The 21180-nt window shown below is 40.7% G+C and overlaps 1 protein-coding gene across 1 annotated transcript; it reads right to left on the reverse strand.

Moving 5' to 3' along the window:
- Positions 1–277: 277 nt before the first annotated feature.
- Positions 278–20529, reverse strand: msh2 (mutS homolog 2). The gene is made up of 20 exons (XM_022244986.2): positions 20414–20529; positions 20247–20296; positions 18301–18336; positions 17986–18073; positions 16362–16507; positions 15725–15931; positions 15014–15289; positions 13840–13960; positions 13042–13155; positions 12071–12324; positions 11629–11743; positions 10984–11129; positions 10236–10407; positions 9345–9408; positions 7422–7644; positions 7054–7221; positions 6561–6652; positions 4889–5043; positions 2651–2835; positions 278–1467 (listed from the first exon to the last, which is right to left on the reverse strand). Exons 1-20 carry the CDS (start codon positions 20445–20447, stop codon positions 1282–1284), a joined length of 2832 nt encoding a protein of 943 aa, XP_022100678.2. The 5' UTR covers positions 20448–20529; the 3' UTR covers positions 278–1281.
- Between the last annotated feature and the right edge of the window lie 651 nt (positions 20530–21180).

A 21180-nucleotide genomic window follows, 5' to 3' on the forward strand; every position in this document is an offset into this window, starting at 1 on the left:
CTTCTAGACAACTTTGTAGTCGTCAGGTTCAGGGCCTGGAATGGTCCTGTGGATTTGCTGAATTGTACTAGCAGGGTTGGGGGCCCTAGGCTAGGGGCAGATTGGTATGGTGTTTTCATGAGCAAAGTGGAGATCTCCAATAAACCAAAAGTTGAGAGTGACACAGTAACCCCAAAATTTGGCCTCACCGCCTCACTTTCTCTCGTCACTGGCAATTACACTACACTAGAACAAGACCATGTTCAAATCACTTGCCTTGGTATTACCATACAAAGGGTTCTTCAAAAGTTAGACCCGGCATGCTGGTGACTATGCACAAACAGCTTTTATTTACCATGACGGATGATAGTATGTGTATTAACAAATCATTAAAAAAATATTCTTTGCTTACATTGGAGTTGGCAAGTCGCAATACAATGACCATTAAGTTTAAATGCATCCATCAACAGTTTGAAGAGATCGGAAACCATTTCAAGTTAACCAGAGTTGTACATGAGTCAGACAAGACAAGTCAGTCGCCAGTCTATGCACTCATGAATGAACAATGCCAACAGTACTGAATGGACCACGTCGCAGTTCATTTGACCTGTGATTGACGAGCGGTGACTTGGCAACAATTCTTGACGGAAAACTTTCATATTAGCGAATGCAGGTGTTATGCTTTCTTCAATCATTGAATGCTGTTAAATGAATCCATCCATTATGTCCCTTCACAATTTATTTGGCATAAGCTAAGGTACTCTTAAACATTCATTTGCTTAAAAACTAAAAGAACAGAGTAGCTGAAAATTACAAAACCCCAAATTAGCAGCAAGTACCATTTCTATGTAAACTAGCTTCACACTAAGGGTAGGAATCTAACTTAACCCTTACCCTCCTGAATCCTTCACCTGTTGGAGGATTGAGGAGGGTTAGGGTTAATTTGATAAAACTTTATACCGTTTAAACGCTCAGCCAACAAGGGGGTCACTGCTGCCTACCTCGGCATTTGGAAACATACAGGTGTGCATGCATTGTTCACCTGTCCACCGCCAACACACATAATCAACCCAATGTAAACCTATAGATCAATGTGGGGGGCACTCAGAAAAAGCAATTTTTCCAACTTTCCCTCTAAAAAAGTAGATGGATGTAGAAAAGAAATAAAAACACTATGCGGTTAGGAAAAAGACATTAACTTGGACCACTCTTCAATCAATCATCCTGCAGTAAACCCTCCAACTTCACCGTACATAGGAGCTAAATATTGGTGAACTTGCCTTACAGGTCAGAGGTCAGGGTTCAACAGTCTGGTTGCAGACCCCTCTCAGCTGACCTCACCAACAGATCCTTTATGTAAGCATTGTTCTTAGCCTCCACCTCAGCCTTCAGTTTCTGCAGCTCGCTGTGGAGCTCTTCCTCGGACAATCTGTCCGTGTCCAGCTGTCTGACTTTGTCCAGAAAATCTTGGATAATCACCTCTCCCTCCTGAAGATGAGAAACACACAGTAACATTGAAGTATGCGAGCTTGCTCCATATTTCTGATGAACACATCTGAACTCTCCAACACAACCAACTCAAATGGGGCATTTCAAGCAAATCAGATCATTCCTTTTCGGCTTCTATTTCAGATTTCTATTTAAGGTTATGCTTGGAACTTAAAGAACATTTGACTGTGAGTCTTCTGCAAATTGAGCACCTAGTTCACACAAAGCAACACCCATAAAGATTTGATGCCACTATAAGCTTCAGGATAAAGTTCGTTGATAGTATCTCTGAGGTCTCTGAAATTCAAGGCAAATTATCAAAGATATAGGCATCGACAAGCCCTGCTAAGTTCTTGATGGTCAATGGACCACAGGCCGTTTTCCAATACTCAACTTCGGCTCTGTCTCAGGCTTCAACTGTTTTTACTAGCTAACTTTGAAGCTATAAGCGCAGTAATTAGTCTAATAGAGCCACAGAACATTAAATACGATGCAAGAAAGCCCAAAATTACAGTAATCCAATGTAATTTAAATGCTTCAGGTGCACAATCAGGGATTGGTTTTGGAAACGAAGCCTGAGACGGAGCCCAAGTTAAGTATTGGAAAAGGGCCACAGTGGTGGCAAAAGCCAATTTCAATTCCAAACAGCTACGTCCATTCCTTGTCACATTTACCTCCCTAATCCCTGAAAACCACCATCTCGAAGCAGGATTGGGGGGAGGTCTTAGCTGTCCCATGGCCCATCCTTTGGAATTTTGCAGGCCAGAAGAGATATCCTTTAAGAGTACGTCTCTATAGTTAAATTCAACTAAACCCAAAAGGGTTTTGGTCATCTACAGTTCACACTGACATGTGCCATGTATTAACCCCTATACTCAGCTGCACATTTCAAAGGAAAAAGTCTCTTGGTCTACCCGTCTTGGAAAAATGGACAGAATGGCAAGAATGGTGTGACCGATATTCATAAAATGAGTGCTAAATGACAGCAAGACATCAACATAAAAACTGGATGTTCAGCACAACACAAGGATATGATGCAATACTGGGGAAAACTATAATGGGGGGGTCTTTTAAGGTACTCTTGAAGGCTGTGAGAGTAAACCTATGCAGAGGGTTGGCTTTGGCTGCATGGGGATGCTCTTTAGTGAAAACACAAGGGGCGTCAGGGCCCTGGTCATGTTACCTGTTTGTCCAGCCTTCTTTTCTTAGCAGCTGGCTCGTCAAGACCCTCCCTGCTGCTTGCTCCCGACAGGCTGAAACTCTGATAGTCTTCCAGCTCAGCCGCTTTCATCTTGGCATAGTCTATGACCTTCTGGGGGAAGTGGGCCAACTCAGCGACATGGATACCAAAGCTTTGGTCGCACACACCTGTAAGATGGGGCGTGTCTCACTAAATAATCTTTTTTGCAAGTTACACGTGCTTGGTGTTAATTCAGATGCAAGACCACTTTGAAAATAACAAAAATTGCCACTTTTTCGACCACGAAGCTTAACGTCTAGCACTTGAGTTGCTAAAATCAGTATGAGTCCAGCTAGTACTTCAAGTGAGACAGAGGAGTGATTGGCTTTTTAATATCTGCATTTTATTTCAATGACTAACATCAAAACAACGTCAAATTCAACGACAAATGTCAAAGTAGAAAAACTTCCAAACCCTACAAAAATATTAGTTGAGTAAAAAAGAACCAGTGAAACAAAAATATACCTAAACAAGAAAAAAATACAGTGAAGGTAACAAAACAGTGTATCAAAGTTGAGCAAAAGTGAATTACAAAAAAGAAACTAGACAAATCTAAAGCACAGGTTTCCCAAACATTCTTCCTATTGAGATGGACAACCACAACCCCCAAATACTTCTGAAACTTTTCAAAGTTTATTCTTACAAAAAAGTCAGAGCAACTAGGTGACATCTCATGTACAAACAAATGAGAGTTACGACTTTGTTGGACTGACACAACGACTTACAGCTTAGTTATTTTCCTTTCTTTCCATTTTTCTTATTTACTTTTGCTTTTGTTTCTTTTACCACTGTACTACAAACTGTGTTTTATGAGGGCCTGGCCAGGTAAAAACAGCTACTTTCTACAAGCCTCCACCAGTCATCATTTGTAATGTATTCAATCTCTCATTACTTTATATCTTAAGATGAATGGGAATAAGGGAAAAAATGTGCCCTTGGCCAGTCTTCAACATGAGATTAAGACCAGCTCAGGAGAACAGACACATAAGCCACAGGTAAGAGCATTATCAGCGTCCGTTATTCCCATTCATTAATACCTTTTTATTTAGAGAGTCAAAAGAAGTCAACATATGATGGATTTCCAACGATTCTGTTCTAAAGCTTTACTCTAATTTTCCCGAACGCCCCCATTCAATTTTCAGTATATTCCGTTTGAAAGTTGCCCAATAGAATCCCCTTCAATGAACTTGGCGCACACGTGGCACATCACACAGACTCCTGACCAATCAGACCAGATTAAACTGTCTCATATCCAGGTGCCAGCGTGTGATTTACGTAGCAGCCGTTATCGCTTCTTAGCGGGCATTATCAAGAGCAGAGCGTGAAATTAGACCCAAAAAGTGCTCGGACAAAATGTCATGACACAATCAATTTTGGTCTGCCATTACCAGCTTTTGATCTGCCATATTATATAAAAGGTTGAGTTGTAACGTGCAGTGTCAGGGGTCGAAATTAACATTGCAGCATACATGTAACATCTTTCCGGCATACAGCCTTTTCTATTCGCATCGTGTAACACGTACGGCCGATGAAGAGTGTTTATGTACAGTACATTCAGTAGATGTACAGTACAGACTGGTACTGTTTGCTACATTTCCATCATGCATTCTTTCGCATGGGTGCGATGCAGCGGGAACCAGAGCAGCTCTGTTTAATGCATAGAGCTTGGCACACCTGTTTTCAACACTGACAGCGAAACATGAATGTGACGATGCGCCAAGAATTATGGGGCGATTTCACATACATACACACATAAAGCTGGGTGACATGGGCCAGTGATGAGCGATCAGCCCCGATGAATGCCTTGGGCGTAATTAACGTAATTCTAACACAAAACTAACAATAAATCAGACGCCATAATCCCATACATTGTGTTGATATTTTAAGAGCTGTTATTGATATGTTGGTCGGACAATTTGTCCAAGCACCTTTGATTTTCTTCGGACAAACTCAATAAGTGCTCGGAAAATGTCTGATGTTCGACCTTAACTTCACACTCTTCACGTGTTAATACACAGTCACATGATGCATTTCGACCAACAAGAATAGAAAAACTGTCCCAGGTATTTATGGCCCTCTGTGGACCTGGGCAAGATCACATAACATCTTTACTACCTGCAATAGATATCTTTCGTTCTCAGGTTCACGCAAACTGTGCACAAAGTGAGATTGACAGTTTACCTGGTTTGACCCTGTACAGAAGTGTGAGTTGCCCGTCACTAGTCAAAGCTGTCACATGCAGATTATTCACAGTAGGCACGGCGTCAGCGAGAGCTGTCAATTCGTGGAAGTGAGTCGCAAACAGACAGAACCCTTTGATCTTGGTTGCAATGTACCTGAAAACGATTTCAGAAGTCCCCAACAAAGTTTGAAACTTTGAGAAAAGAAATGCCTCAAACTTGTCCAGCAGTATCAACTTGCCTGCAAAATGAACAGTTACAGACTAATTCAATGAACAGAAATAGAACCCATTAATAAGGAGCTGCCCCATTTGCGTGCAGTTTGTACCCATGTGCTTCACTCCTATCTGACCGATGGGGAGTTCACAACTTGCAAAAATGCACGAGTGCCTCAAGCTTAACAAAGTACATCGTGTAGGTGATGCCTCTGCAGTGATGGTCTTCTGTTATTAGGTCTATTTTGGGTAGCAGAAAAGCTTGTGGGATGCTAATGACTACAAAAATATCAATTGTCTGGAATCTGTGTATAGAAAAATGTGAACTGCTCTGTGAAAACGAGTCATACGGCCCTAAATCAGAAACTTTATTTAAGTTTGCATAGGACAAAGGCAACTCAAACATTTGTGCTGATATCACAGTTTGGCACCCTGATAAAAATTAACATTATGGGGGTGAAAACTGTTGAAGGCCCAGTGCTTCATATTGTGCCAGATTTTTTAAAGGCCTCAACTCAAAAGTGACTCTGGCGACTTGTGACCCATTTTCACAGTGCAGGTTACAGATGGGTAATTCCAGAAATTAGGGGTCCAAAAGTGTGACACGTTTGTGTCCGTGTTACATCTGACCTTTGTTATTTGACATGGAAATATCACCGGAATGAATTTCAAACTATTACTTTTGTTTGGCAGGTGATTTGCATTAATTCATCACTCTAGAAAATGTGTTCTGAACTTACAAAATCATATGTCAGATGTGACAGGGACATGAAAAGCAGGACCCCTAATTTCTGGAATTACCCATATGCCACAAAGCATCATAATGCCATATCCAAAAATGCAATCACTGTCTACCATGAAAATCATCCCACAAGCATTTCAGAAAAAGTTCCTGTGTTTAGTAGTTTATTATTCTATGATGTGCTGTGCAATCACCCATTTCTAACATTCACTTCATTGCAGAATCTCGCTCCAGTGCTGCTGTATGAATAAATCAGATTGGTCACAAGAAAGAAAAATTAATTCAATGTACAAAGTATAAGTTTTGGGATGCAAGGCCTCAATAAGCCTTTTAGGAGTTAACTTTGACCCAAATCTGGTACACTGAGTTCTTTAAATTCAGGTAAACATAACTTGAATTCTCCATTCTAAAAACACTGTTGCTATGCCTCGTGATTCAGGGCAAGCTTTTGCTTAGTTACATACAATGTAAGAGATGCCTTGCAACAGTGCACTGCTTTCCAATGGATAAAAAGGGCACAAAGGAACCAGTCCATTCCAGAGATCGATGTGGTGGCTATGTAAAAGCTTGCCCCAAATCATGAGGTATTGCAACAGTGTCTTTAGTCTGGGAAATTCAATTTTTTATGTTTATGTGCAGTCAGATAACTCAGTGCACAAGATTTTATTTAAAATTAACTCACAAATGGCTTATTGCAAAAGCTCTTTTCAACTTACTCTGAAATTGCCCAGGCTAAGCCAAAGCCATCATATGTTGAGGTCCCTCTGCCCAGTTCGTCAATGATGATCAGAGAATTATCAGTGGCAGTCTGAAAATTAGACATCAGATGGAACTACTGGGAGATTGTGAGATGCTTGGTGGAGGCAACCAAATGGGTCCTTTTTTCACAGTTGCGCACGTGCTCAGAACAACACGCGCATGGCCATAATTGTATGCAAGAGCCCAGATCAAGCATCTCAAAGTCTCCAATGAACCTGACACCTTGGCAATTGTGTTAGAAAAAAAACTGAACATTTTTAATCATGGCAAATAGCACTGAAGTGCACAACCAAGGTGAGAGGAGTGCATAATGACTGGGATGCTCTTTTCTTTCAGCCATGTCCAGTTCCACTCACATATCACCTTTGATTCGGTGGCTTTTAATATCACAATTTTACAACCTATAAACCAGCCTTTATACAACCAATGCTTATTAGGGACTCCACATACCCTGAGAATGGATGCTGTTTCTAGCATCTCCAACATGAACGTCGAGACCCCTTTCAGCTGACTATCCCCGGCACCCACCCTGGCCAGGATGCAGTCAACAATGGAGATCTCCGCTGACTGGCAGGGGACGAAGCATCCCAACTGAGCCATGAGGACAATGATACCTGTCTGTAAAACGAAGACAGTCATTTTGTGAAAAGATAAACTTCACTGTCCTGTTTTTTTATGCACATTAGACGGTTGCTGGCCAAATGCTGGCCTTCTTCAATGATGGTCAACCTCAAATAAATCATGAGGTCAGGAGGTGCCTTTGACATCTTTTGATCAAACCCTATCACAGAAGCAGCCCCTATCAATTCTAACCTCACCTGTCTAATGTACGTGGACTTCCCGCCCATGTTGGGGCCCGTGATAATATGGAACATCCGTTTCCCCCTCTCAAAGGTCACGTCATTTGGGATGAATGCAATTTCGTCTTGCATTTCCAAGCAGGGGTGCCTGGCTTGGACCAGTCTGAGACCGCCTTGCCCCTTCTCCGTCAGCGTGGGTCGGACGTAAGACACAGGAGCATGCGCAGAGACGTGGGCAAAGCTGCAGTTGCAGAAAACAGACCGCAAGTGGATCATTAAGTTTCAGAAAGATTTGCTTGATTAAATTATAAAAAATGTTAAGGAGGTGCCACAACTAATTTGAAGCAAAGGCAGTTACTGTCTACTAATAGTTTGTAAACACTAATTTTTGGAAACATATACACAGGCTAATTACAAGTCTTAATTACAATAGGGCTGTGCTGAATATACGAATAACCGAATATTTGATCTTTTGTCGAATATTCGAATATTAGTTTTCATATTTGCATATTTGAATATAAAATTCAAGAAAAGGGAAATTTTCTTTGTTTAAATGAGAAAAATTGCACTGTAGAGGCTTGCTTTAAGCAGATTCAAATGAAAAGCGTCAGAAATCTTACGATTTAAAAAGTAAATTATTCATTAAATAATTTAAAAGGATTACAAATTTTCAACAGAGCAAGAATTCTTGTTTATCTCTTAAATTTTGCTAAATAGTGGCTGGAGGTAATCCTAGATGTGAGAAGCGATTATATTGATCATAATGTACAACTGTGTGCGTTATTGCAACTGATTTTTTATATAGTTTGTTCATCAACAGTCTGCTGGTCGGTACGAACGAATATTTGGATATGCGATCAAATTGAAGGTAGAATATTCGAATAGTGAATTATTCAAATTGACTCAGCCCTAAATTACAAACTATTTTTGTTATGGAACCCCGTTCACACATGGTTCATTTATTTATTATTTATTAAATGGTTTATTTTAAAAACATCATATCGCAGCCTCACGGCCGAATTGCACAATGTTTTACATATTTTACAAATATGGCTAAAAGACAATACATACATACAAGTAAGAAACACAAAACTGGTGTTAACCAGTTGCCATTGGTACTTTTCTACAATGAACTTGTCCCAAGGGCATGATTTTTGGCCTAAAATACCAACTTCTTGAAATGACAAGATGCAACAGCCAAAAAGCTGGACTTTACAATGACAGACACTCAACAAAAACACACACGCAAACCTCCATGGGCTACTTACAGTCTATGTGTGTGTATACAGGCCCTGTTTATTACACAAATTGATAACATTGGTGAATAAATCCTTAAATTTCCATACATTAAAGCCTTGGGTACAATGGAGACATGGGCGGAGCTAGCTTGGAAGGGTGTATCCCCCCTAATAGTGTCAGGAGTGGACAAGCAGTTTTACTTGTACTTTGTACAATGCTAAAGGAGAACAGGCAGAAAGTTTACATCTAGATGAAACCCTGCCGGTTCTGCACACAAAATACACCAGAATGTTATGGGCACAGGAAATTCTACATAGTTACGCTTCATCTGATGAGAAGTGGTTAACACATTGCCTGCCTACTACAAGTGTACTCATAGCAACAGGTGTACTGGATTCTGCCACTTAGAGTATACTTGTAGAAAATGAAAAGCTATCATTATGTGACTTGAATACGATGGCATCACCAAAGAACACAACAATTGTGCTACTGGTAGTGATGAGGACAAAACAGCTGTAAAACGTTCATGTTCAAATAGACACCTGAAAGGTACCAATTAAATATGTGCACATGCATACGCTTGGTAAATAGGAACGCCCCTTTGAAATTATGCACAGCAGTCAACATGTTACACATCTTTTGACCGACAGGAACAATCTCTTATCAGATCAGGAGAAAATGCAAGTTGTTTGTGAATGTTACCTGACTAGAACGTCTAACTGGGCAAGGATGTCACTCAGGTTTAGCATGGGCTCAACGTAGCCAGCTGCAGGCAAAAGTAGAACAGTTAAGGCAGTTTTCAAATCAAAACACAATGGGCCAATTTGCCATCTTTGTTTAAACTTGAGAAAAACAGGTCCACATGTTGCAGATTAAGTACATCTTATGTTGACTGAGTAACCTCTACACAAGTTTTGCAACTCTTGAGAGAGCTTTAGGGGCATTTGGGGGTGAGGATTAGTGCTACCTGTGGCAAAATGAAGAGGATCAGCCAAGGAAATCACGAACCGAAATCCAGCTTTGTAAAAAGTGCTCACAGTATGACAGCAGGGAGTATTTTCTAGGAGTTTTCACATAAAAACAAAGGAATCCCCACGCTTTGCAAAAATGTTTCAGCACAGGCACCACTCACACAAAGGCCATGCCATTCAAGGGTCAACCCACACTCCTCTGTCACTAGTGCATACTTACACAAAGAAGCCATAAGCAAAAAAAACAGATGCAGAAGTAATTTTTTCAATGCTTCAACAAAACATACAATTCCACTGTTTCCACTAACACTATATAATTATAATAATTTATTCATTTATACAGTGCATGCAGATTTCATACAATTATGCTCAAATATGTTACAGAATAATGACATTAAAGTCTATGGTTGATTGAGTTGATTTTTTGCAGAGGGAGGAAGACTGGAGCACCTGGACAAAACCCCTCATGCACAGGGGAGAATAAACGAACACCTCTATTCACACATAGCCCAGGCCGGGAATCGAACCCAGTATCACATCGGTGAGAGGCATGTGTACACCCACTGCCCACCCATGACAACCACTCACACCCTTTGCAAACTGTAGCCATGCCCATTCCTACCTGCTATGCTCACAATCTCCGTTACAACCGCCTTCTGGGTTTCATTGTACTCCTCTTTTGCTGCCATGTGTTCTTCGTTTAACCCCCGAAGGTTGGAGTGGGTGAATCGAACCCCGTTCTTATTGGTGTCGATGGTGGAGTATTTCTTATTATTCCGAAGAGCTTTTTCCTCCTATGAATCAGATAGTTGAATTTCATAAATAAGAAAATTATACATGTTAATAATTTGTTTTGACTGGGCAGTTGATTCTATATTTAATTCTGACAGTTGAAATGGTGTGATGCTGTGCGTAGGTACACAGGAGGATAACATCACAAAATGTACTAAAAAGACAGGCATGATAGAAAAAGGCCGTGTTTAAAATCGTACTGAAATTTGAGGCCCTGTTACGGTTGTAAATTTATAGATGTAAAGTTTCAGAACCTTGTAATTATGTCCAACTGTTTACAAGCTAGTTTTCGCAAGTGGTACTTACAACGCATGTTTACGCACAGGAATTTCGGTCAACACTGTAAACAGCTACATGCTTGAATAAGTTGGCATACTTTATGTGTGAAGCGTTTTCAATGGATGAGTTGTATACTCTGTTGACAGAAGATGGTGATGTATGATAGCTCATAAGATAGTCTCAGGATCAGGGCACAGAGTATGCTGCAGGAGTTTTGCACAATCAAGCAAAATACACAAGACAAATTTTCATCCCAATGTGCACAAATCCATAGTGCTCAAGCATCTGTTGTGCCCTACCTTTCTCGTGACTCTGAAGAAGTATCCCAGCTGGTTGTTAGACTCTAGCTTGATTGTCTTGTTCGCTTCAAGCCCGAGGTCCCTCGCTGCTTTACCCAGCAAACCCTGGATGTCATTCTCTAGACTGTCCATTCGTTCTCTCAAGTCTTAAAATGTAATATAGGAAAGCATTTTTTTCACTTCTCTGTTAGAAGATAAATGCTTACGATACTGATAGGTGGCTTCTTAATCATGAAGTGCTTGTTCGCAGGTTTAAGAACTTTAATGAATTCCTGCCACCTGAGATTTCACCCGGGAAGACCATGTGAGTAGCGCACTCAAGAAATTAAGTAACTAAACAGGAACAGAAATGTTTAAAGGGGACAGGAAAGTTCCAGAAGCAACAAGGTTTCACAAGAACTGGAATGTACCAAATAAGAAAGTTCTGTGAGGAACAAAAATATTAAAAAGAGAATAGAAATGTGCATAAAAGAAAACAGGAATGTTTGAAAGGTAATAAAATTGTTCCAAAAAACAGAACATTGTAAAAAGAACAGGAATGATCCAAAAGGAACAGGAACACTTGAGGCTCTCAAAAAAACACACTGTTGTGAGGCAACATGGGCAGAAGCATGTATCAAAGAGTAGAGAGGACCTCCCACTTACTAGTCAAGTTCTCGTCAAAGTCTGGTTTGATCAGAAACTCATGGTTCTGCACTTGCTCCAAGTCCATCGTAGTCTCCACCATCTCCTGAAACTTGGCAAAGTCAAGAAGCAATTCCTGTTGAGGGCAGAAAATATGGCAATCATTATAAACACCTCAGAATGCTATTCACAAAATCAGGAAACATTTTAATCTACAGTATGCTTATCACAGGAAAACAGAGAATAATGAAGGTTGCGAACTATGGTACATAGACGACTTCATCCTGACGCTGAGTTTTCAATCTTAAAATGTTTAAAGTTTGCCATCATCCTTGTGAACTATGGTTTCTGTACCAAAGCCAAACTACTGCCATTTAGAGCTACATATTTCAACAACCCAAATGCTTCTGAATACCTAATAGTGTAATTTTATTGATTAACCTTTGAACGTTGACCCTCATACCTTAATGGGGTTAGTGAAGACTTCTTTTAACAACGTGCTGTGATTACTGACGTGTCTCTCAAGTGTTTCCAGCACAGCCGGCATGAATTCCACTACTTGGTAGACACGATAGCAGTCCTCTAGTGTGGCCTTCTTGCGTTGCAACCTCTTGGCAAGTCGTTGGAGGTCGGGCACGCGCTTTAGCTGTTCCTCTTGGAGGGTCTGGCGTAGCTCTGTATCACTGACAAGCGCCTCTACAATGTTCAACCTCTCTTCTGCCCAGTACAAATTGAAACAAGGTGAATTAAGGGGGTGGGTGGGTTGTTGGCAGATCTTGAGCAGTGGCCATGATCTTAAACAGTGAGCAAGGTCACACGAGAACCAAGCGCAAAAGTTTGAGTCTACGTGTGGAGACGTGGTGTCATTGAAAGGACATACCTCAAACATGTGTATTGCACGTCCCGACTGATTTTGATCGAAACTTTTGGGGCATGCGCTGTTGTAATACTGAACTGGCTCTTTGGTGAGAAAAAACTGTACTTCAAACTACATAAAAAATACACACTGGTTGCAAAACGAGCACTTAGCTCCAATTTGGGCTGATACTTAGAAATTTATTTGTTTGTAAGAAACTATTGGGGGGATCCTGTTCTGGACAGTGCTAAAATTTGCACAAAATGGCACGACTCCGCAAGTTTCTACTCGGCACGACAAGGTTCTTTTTTACTTGTTTCTAGTAGAAAAAGCAAGTCTGTCTTTGCATGGGGACTCTTACTGGAGAATTAGTGAGAGGTGACACATCAAAAGGAAGCAGTTATTACATTCCAGGTTTTCAGTAAATTTGCAAAGAATATCCTTTAATTTGACATATTTCTGATTCAAAAAGAAAACACCTGGAAGTTCATTTTCATGTTAAAATCAAATCAAGTGTGAAATCTCAAGGTTTATCTTCTTTACCAGATGGTAAACATTCTGACATGTTTTTAACTGACCTATTTTGTTTTTATCCACCAGTGGCTGCTTGATCCACTGTCCCAACAACCTTTGACCTTGAGGTGTCCTGCATTTGTTGAGGAGGCCTAACACTGATGCGGTCTTGTTGCCAGCTGTAAAGTAAGTAGATGTAACACTAGAAGTCCTGGTCTGGTATATAGGGATATAATGTTACTCAAGGAAGACTCGCATGAATTTGTTTTTGAGATTTGTCGTTTTGAACGTCTTCTGTGTGTTTTCTCACTGACTGTACGCTTCACCACTAAAATCTGAAGAAAACGTTGTTTTTTCTGACAAGAGAACTACCTTCACACTAAAGCACACTGTTTGGAAGTTGAAGGGTCTAAGCAACGAACTTTTCTTACGACGCACAGTATGTACAACTTTCAACTCTTCTTATTCTATTAACTTTTGCTATCCCTTTTCAGTTCCTTTTTAATAAACCATGAACTTTTCCACGCTGTCACTCTGAGAAGATGCCATGCATTTAATAGGTTTTTCGGTAAAAACTAGAAACCTAAAACTCACTGGAAACTATCTGACAAAGGGTTACTTGTTGGTTTACCCCTGGCACTAGCAATGAATCATCGAAAAAAAAAAAGAAAAAAACTCATAACAAAAAAGTCTAAATTTCTGGCAACTTTTTTGGTGCTAATGTAAGTGCAATATTGAGGTTTTGCCCAGAATGACGGTTTTCTTCGTGAAGGTGGTGCACACAAGTGTATTTTCAAGGACTAAACGATACTTTAAAAATGATACTGCACAATTGTTTTGGAGTGATATCTTTTTCAACATACCATCTTGTGGGGTGGGAAGAAGACTTAATGCCCTCACAGCAGCTGAGTCCAGCTTCATGTACTGGGCAAGGTCAAAGGTCTTCAGGCGAAATTGGTTGAAATTGCTCTCGTCGGCTAACAACTGAAAAAAAAGAATGGACAAAGTGCACTGAGAATGCACATTACTTCTCCAAAGATCGACTAAAACATTAGAATTGCTTGGAAAATAAACAAAAACCAGTACACATTTTCCCGCAAAGAGTTCTGAAGAATAAATACCGTGCAATGTCTCGAGGCAGCAAAAAAAAGGAGCACACATGGAGTTTGGTAGTGAAGTGTGTCCAACTGCTTAAACTGAGATTTCCAATCAAAATGAGGAAGTAACAGGCTACTTGAGAGTGCCTCCAAGCTTTGTGGTGGATCAAGTAGTCACAAAAATTTTTACGGTAGAGGAAAGGGGGAATTAAGTGAGTAGAAATATTAACTACATGCTCCTGGATGCTTTTAAAAATGCAGTGCACACGTACAGGCGATTTTCAAGATGTTCAGTTTTGAAAATTCTTCAAAAATTCATCATTTCATTTAATGGACGTTTACACCCACACAAATGACTGTTTGGTGATTACTCTAAGCTGACAGGTAACCTTCACCGACTCCTACATATTTCAGCCAGGCCTGCCGCCAGAATTTTGAAGTGTTGCATAATTTCCTTTGTCCCCAGTGAATGCGAGTGGCGTCTTTTCAAATGCGGCTGGATTAGCATGTATTGGTGCTGTGTCGTCCATCAATGGGGCCCTGGAGCACTTTTGTCCATGGTGCTAATCCACGGGCGCGCTATGTCCAAAACAGTGGTATACTGTTTAAAAACAGTGACGGATTACCTTCAAAAATGCAAGCCAAAAAATGATGGCAATTCCCAGCAGCAGGTCTTTTGTTCCAAGTAAGGTCTCTTGTTCAGGGACCAGCTCTTTTGTCCCATTTCGGGCACCCTGGCTCTGTGAATAAACCCATGGTGCCCGATCCCCGGCAGCAAGTGGTTAAGGCCAGGAGGGTTAAATATAATCTGTTTTTGTATGATGTCACATTGGTGTTGTTTGGTCAAAAGCATGGTCACCAAAATGGATGACATCAGCATCCCGAAGCTCAAGACACAAAAAATCGTCAATGTGTAGGAGCAAAAAGTAACAACTAGCACCTCCAGGTACTTGATCAAGGCTGCCAGTGAGGCAACGGCGTGCGTCTTCTCTATCTCTGCAAGCGTGGAGGCCTTCCGCTGCTCCTCATTGGCCCCCTTCAGCAGGCGGTTCAGGTCCTGCTCCACATCCTTGGTGCCAAAGTCGGCCCTCTTGCGCTCGGTCAGGAGCACCCCGCTCTGCTCCAGGAGGCTTTTGAGCTTGGTGGACTCGGTGGTGCCCTCGCCTGACTGGGCAGGCAAGAGACACTCCTTGGGGCTGAGCTGGACGAGCAGAGCCTGGAATTTACAAATAAGTCACACTAAGAGACCTGAGACACAATGGCGTCACATTTTATTTCCATGGGCGCTTCCCTATGGGGGCTCGACACATCACATCCCACTTCACTTCCATGGGAAAGGGCAAGTGGGAACAAGCTTAACATCATTATGTAATAGTTCTGTTGTCTTGACCTCTTGCAACTAAGTTTAAACACCTTCATACAGAAATTTACCATAGCATTTGTCATAAGGATATGAGGGCCAAATTTCATAAAATGCTGGCCCTCCACATAGAACCAATGAGAAGGAATATAAATATGCTGTGAATTTTGTTTACTGGTAACCTATTCTGCTTATTGATTTCTTTTGTACTCAGCAAATTCCAATGTTGACACTGGTCCCAGTAGAAACAAGTTCATTCCTCTAATGCCAGGTTGCCTCTTCAATCTATACCTCAAGATTTGAGAACTGCTCATTGTCAGCAAATTGGCACACTGCCAACTCCCGGAGAGTGGCGTCCACATAGCCCACTCCCACAATCTTCTGCCCACCAGAGCCCTCTGCAATGTGTTTGACGGCAATTACGCTAGCCGAAGCTGACATGTCATTGCTGGCGCCAAAGAGAATATCCTCAAATTGGGTCAGATTTCCGGGTGACGCCTGCAGAGATGTGCATAACGTTTCAGTTTTGTTTAGCATAGATATAAAATGTCAGGGAAAACAAAGAATATAACTATACCAAGCAAAAATGGTTCAATAACGAACAGCTTTTCTTGCAGAAGATGGTGCACATTAAGTATTGGTGTATATTAAGTATTTGTTACCAGTTACAGTCACCTGTACAAATGACACTTCAAGAACAGAATGGCAGGACTACTACCGAAAAATATTTCTGATACTGTGATTCAATTTCTGATAGTTTTAGATAGATCAATGACAGATTAAGGGAAAAAGTCTGGATAAAATTGTTTGAAGTTGCTAACAGATTGCATCTGAATATAATTTTTAAAAACACTCCATTTTTACCAGACCAAATTCTGTAAAAAAAAAAAGCTACGCATTTTTTCCAAAAGTTGCTTGACATCCTCACCTTGAAAGCACACTGCCAGTCGATGCCCTTCCCTGTGGCCATGTTCCTGTACACCTCCACACGATACTGCCGCACCAGCAACAGATCTCTCACTGTACTTTCAAAGTTCATCTTACTCAGTACCACGGAGGCCACTTTCCGCTCTCCTAAATATAAAAATTCCAATAAAAGAAAACCAAAAAAAAAAATGCAAACTGTAGCAGGTACTTACAGGCTACAAAATATCAAGCCACGACCACTGCAAAGTCACCAGCATATCAGCACTACACACCCAGTACTACACAGCTTCAGCGAAGCTGCGACAAAAATCCCACAGGTTCACAAATGTATGAACTCCCAACTCTAAAAGAATATAATTCTGACATGCTTTAGATAGTTACCTACATGTACATGTACACTGTACTATGTTGATACATACATGTACATGCATAGGGTAGTACGTGTACATGTACATCAAACACTTTATCAGTTTTATTGTATGTTCACATGATTAATACACAGAAGTGAGAAAAGAGGAAAGTGAAATATCCATAAAATAATCGCCAGACGCTTTAAGAGCCCAACGGCAGCCTAGGGTCTGTAGTACATTTAGAAGCCCTCCTTAAACACCAATTTCTTGTGTACCAACCTCAAAATACCTTAATGATAAACTCAGGATTTTTCAGACTTGAAACAGATTGTAATAATCCGCAAACCATACATGTAGTTTGAAATCTGGCCATAGTATGTTTACTTGGATCCCATTATAGACATCTATGCCTCATAAACCCGGATTCAGCAATATTTTTGGTTTAAAAAAATCGCTTTTGAGACCCATTTCTGCCGAGCGCCATGGCTAGCTTTTGTGAAAGGAGCTTGTCGTCATCGCTTCATTTACATCTCATGAATACAGCTTTTCTAGGATTTTGTCGACGTAGCGCTGTGGAAATGGTTCTCAAGCTGGTGCATGTACACACTGAGCCAGCATGGTCACGCCAATGCACATAACTACACGTACATGTAGTATAGTAACTCATGTGTAGTTACAGTTATACACTGTCCGAGGCGCAGAGCCTTACTGCTTCGAACCCATCGTGCCACTGGTGCGCCAAGGGATCCCGATCAGGCTGACAATGGGGCCACCGCTGGTGAACGAGGCGGTGCAGGAGACCAAGATCATTTGATACATAAGGCTTGGTAAGTTCAGAGTGAAGCACAGATGTTTCCAATGTTTTTTTTAATGCTATTTTATTCCGAAAAAAGTGTCAGGCCAGGCTGGCAGCTCAGGCATGCAGGCCTTCACACAAAAACATATCCACAAAACCAGGTCCTGTAAGGTCTTGATGTTTTTCGTTTCCACGGTGGTACGTAATCAAAAAAGCATTTCTGCGTGGCGCCCCCTATGGTACAAACGTGGAAAGTTTTGATAAACCAGCAGAATTGGTCCATATGTTTACCGCATTATTACTATTTATTCAGAAGTCATAGTGCCACTTTTCATATATAACTTATTACAAAGATAATACGTGAGTATATCAAACTGCATTTCCCATGTTTTCACCACTGTTGGGGTTGCTCTTTAACTCCTGAAGTTAATTTCTACTTCAGTTAGGAATTCAATAATTTTACCAACTTAGGTACTCACCAGAACCCAAGTATTTGACAACACCAAGTGTTTTGAAGAATTCCCTGGCTGTAAATAGTGCATCTTCACCATGGACAGTGTAGTAATCCTGGCAAAAGATACAAGGTGAGGCTTAAGTAATCCACACTTAATATAAACCAAGTGTCTTCACAACTTACGTAATATCAAAGTCTCTCTTTTTATTTCCCACACGGTTCTTCAGACAAAAACTCACAATAAACATATTAAAGCTAAACCGAAGAGGCACAAATTCAGCTGACAAGCCCAAGAGCAAAACAGGCACAAGAAACAAAAGAAAGCAAAAGAAATACGTACCGATCTGTCAAAAACTCTGTATGTTGTTGGAGGTTTCTAGACAAATGAACAGTTACAATAAGGAAACAATAAGTACAGTGAAAAAAATACCTTTTAGTTGGTTTTTTGTGAAAGAGACTTCAGCAAGTGTCCTGGAAAACACCATGAAGATGATAAAAGGGACAGGAAAGATTTCACAGACCATGTGCATGTACCAAACGGGCTGAAATTCCAATGAGCAACTTCAGTACAGAATTTATTGTCTACATTTTCAACAACTATTTGCTCCGCAAAAGCATAAACTGCCAGCGATGATTCTTTATAAGATGCAAATTTCCTCATAATTTTTTAGCCCCATTGCTAGGGAAAAAGAGCACTCTCACAATACATGTACAACATTCACACTTTAAGTACTAATAGAATTGAATTTTGCACCTTCCTGAAGCAAAAATTGAACTTTTATTTGGTTTCTAGATCAGTGGAGGCGCGCATCACAACTCGAGGACTGCCCTTAAATTCTGTGAAGTCCATATTTGAAGACAAAACCAGTCCCCTAAAAGAGACAATGTCTCCTTAAAAGAGGATTTTGTTTTTCCCAAGTGGGATTTGGGAAAAAATCCCTAATACTCTTTATCAATTCTTTTCCCATATTTTCCATTCATTTAAGACATTGAAGTTGTTTTTTATGAACTCTGTATTTTATCACTCAATTTTATACTGTATGGAAAGGATTGATACTCAGTAAAATTGTTTTGATGTGGTCTTTTTCCCATTGCAGACTCCTGCTTGTAATCCTGGAAGTAAACTGTGGAATTTTGTTTTAAAATGGCAGTCTTGGGTGGTTTTGTCGGCTGAATCCAATTAAGGCTTTAAAAGGATCCCTAGCCAGGGCAATGGTACATGTACTATCCCCAAGCCCTCATGAAAAAAGGTCCCTGTTTGGGGAGACATTCTCTCTTTGGAAGACCGATTTTGTCTCTGAATAAAGAAACTCCGAGTTTTGAGACTGTCTCTGATGTGATGTGCACCCCTACTGCCAGACATGCCGTGACCACGTTGACAATATCGACAATGAGCCAACTTGTTTTCTTAGCTCAATTGCAGAGTACCCTGCCACCCCACACGATCAACCTCATAGCCAGGTACAGGTCAAAGTGTCACACTCTTCTCAAGGGATTTTCACCTTGTACCCACGTAACCATGCATTCCAGGGGTCATTTTTTAGAGTGGCGGGGTATTCTGCAATTACTCTTTTTTCTTAATTAACATCATGTTTCATGTGTTTGAACAGAGTTTGATGATTTAACCAAACTAATCACATAGTCACCTAATCATGTCCATGTAAACATGTAGAGCAAATTCAGCATCACCCAAAACTGTGAGGAACATGGGAGAATACTGAATGGGCCTATGTGTATGAACTGGCGATGTTCCTTTTTTCTTCATCATGTTAACGTTCTTAAATATGCCTTTTTCACATTTCATGTGCACAAGCTCAGAAGATTTAACAGAGGGGAACAAATTCATGACAACGTTGCCTAACGTTTGGCTAAAATGATGAAGGATGCGAGCGATTGTTATTGTAGACAATTTGTTCCCCTCTACGATGTCTACCTTTATTCATTTACTAGCACGGGGATGCTAAAACAACAATGGCGACGAACAGGAAATTGGCTTATAAAGACTAGTATGACAATAATCCCAACCATGCCATATGTCAACACAATTTCAGTGTGCTTATTCTGTTATTGCTTGCCCATGAATGCCCCTTTTCTCATGCCGTGTTTCTTTCATGGGCATGCCCAAACTTTGTCGTGCACACAGTTGTCGTCAGTTGGACTCGAGTAGTGAAGTTGGGGCGAGCGTGGGGCCGAGCCTGCAAAATGAGTACAATGTATGTATGCCCGGCGCAGTTGGCCTGTCATGTCACTGTCACTCCTACCTACATGTAGCTCAGTGTTACTCACCGCGGGCATGGACTTCAAGAATGTAACGAAACCTTGTTCCTGTGTACTGTCTGCAAGAAAGCAATGGCAGCAAAACAGATTAAGACTACAAACCAAATACTCCTTATTGATATTAAATTATAAAAGAACCCTTTTACACTAAGACTGAAAATAACATGATTATTTACCCATCGAAAGTTGTTGGTGAGACTGCAGCGCCATCTTGAATGATATTAACCTCGCCGAGTGTTTTGATGAACATTGGTTTGATTGGCCTAATCTTCCCAAGGGTAGACTTCTTATCCAATCAAGGAGTATGTATCACTCCAAGCTGTATGGCGCGAAAAAGTTCCCGCGTTTGTCAACCTTTTATCCAGGGATTATCTTCGGGGAAGCCTCATTAGCATGTGCGTCCGCGGGATTGGTGCGTTTGATATTCGTTAGAAGGCTTTGTATCATCATACCGTAACACATGTTGCATCAAAATAAGGGAAAAGTAATGGTTTGGAAGTCGGAAATATATCAACAATTCGCTTGGTAAAAGTTGATTTTTAGCCTATCCCTCGTACTGTGCCAGACGATCATCTGTCATTAATTTTCTCATCAAAACAAAACATGCTTTGAAATTTTTACTATTAGACAACTCACAGAATCGTTCCAGTCATACCAGAGAGGTGGCGCACATTTTACAAACCTGTCACCAAATTAAGAGGAGCATCAGAAAGTTTCTAATGATGTTGACCTCAGGATTATTGGTATTGGCAAGCCACTCAAGTGCTTAACGCATAAACGCCGGCGGCGGCGTGTGTTGCTCGCACAGGCGTCACCACAAATCAGAGAAAGCATATATTGTTATCCATACCCAATAATAACCTAATATAAATGCAAACCTTTAAGATGAAATATTTTCTTCTCTGGCTTGTTAAATATATATTAACTCTGAGTACTGTTTGGG

The sequence above is a fragment of the Acanthaster planci genome, linkage group LG15 (assembly GCF_054643075.1).
Source record: "Acanthaster planci isolate LZ-2023a linkage group LG15, COTS_SCS, whole genome shotgun sequence".
NCBI classification, from domain to species: Eukaryota; Metazoa; Echinodermata; class Asteroidea; order Valvatida; family Acanthasteridae; genus Acanthaster; species Acanthaster planci.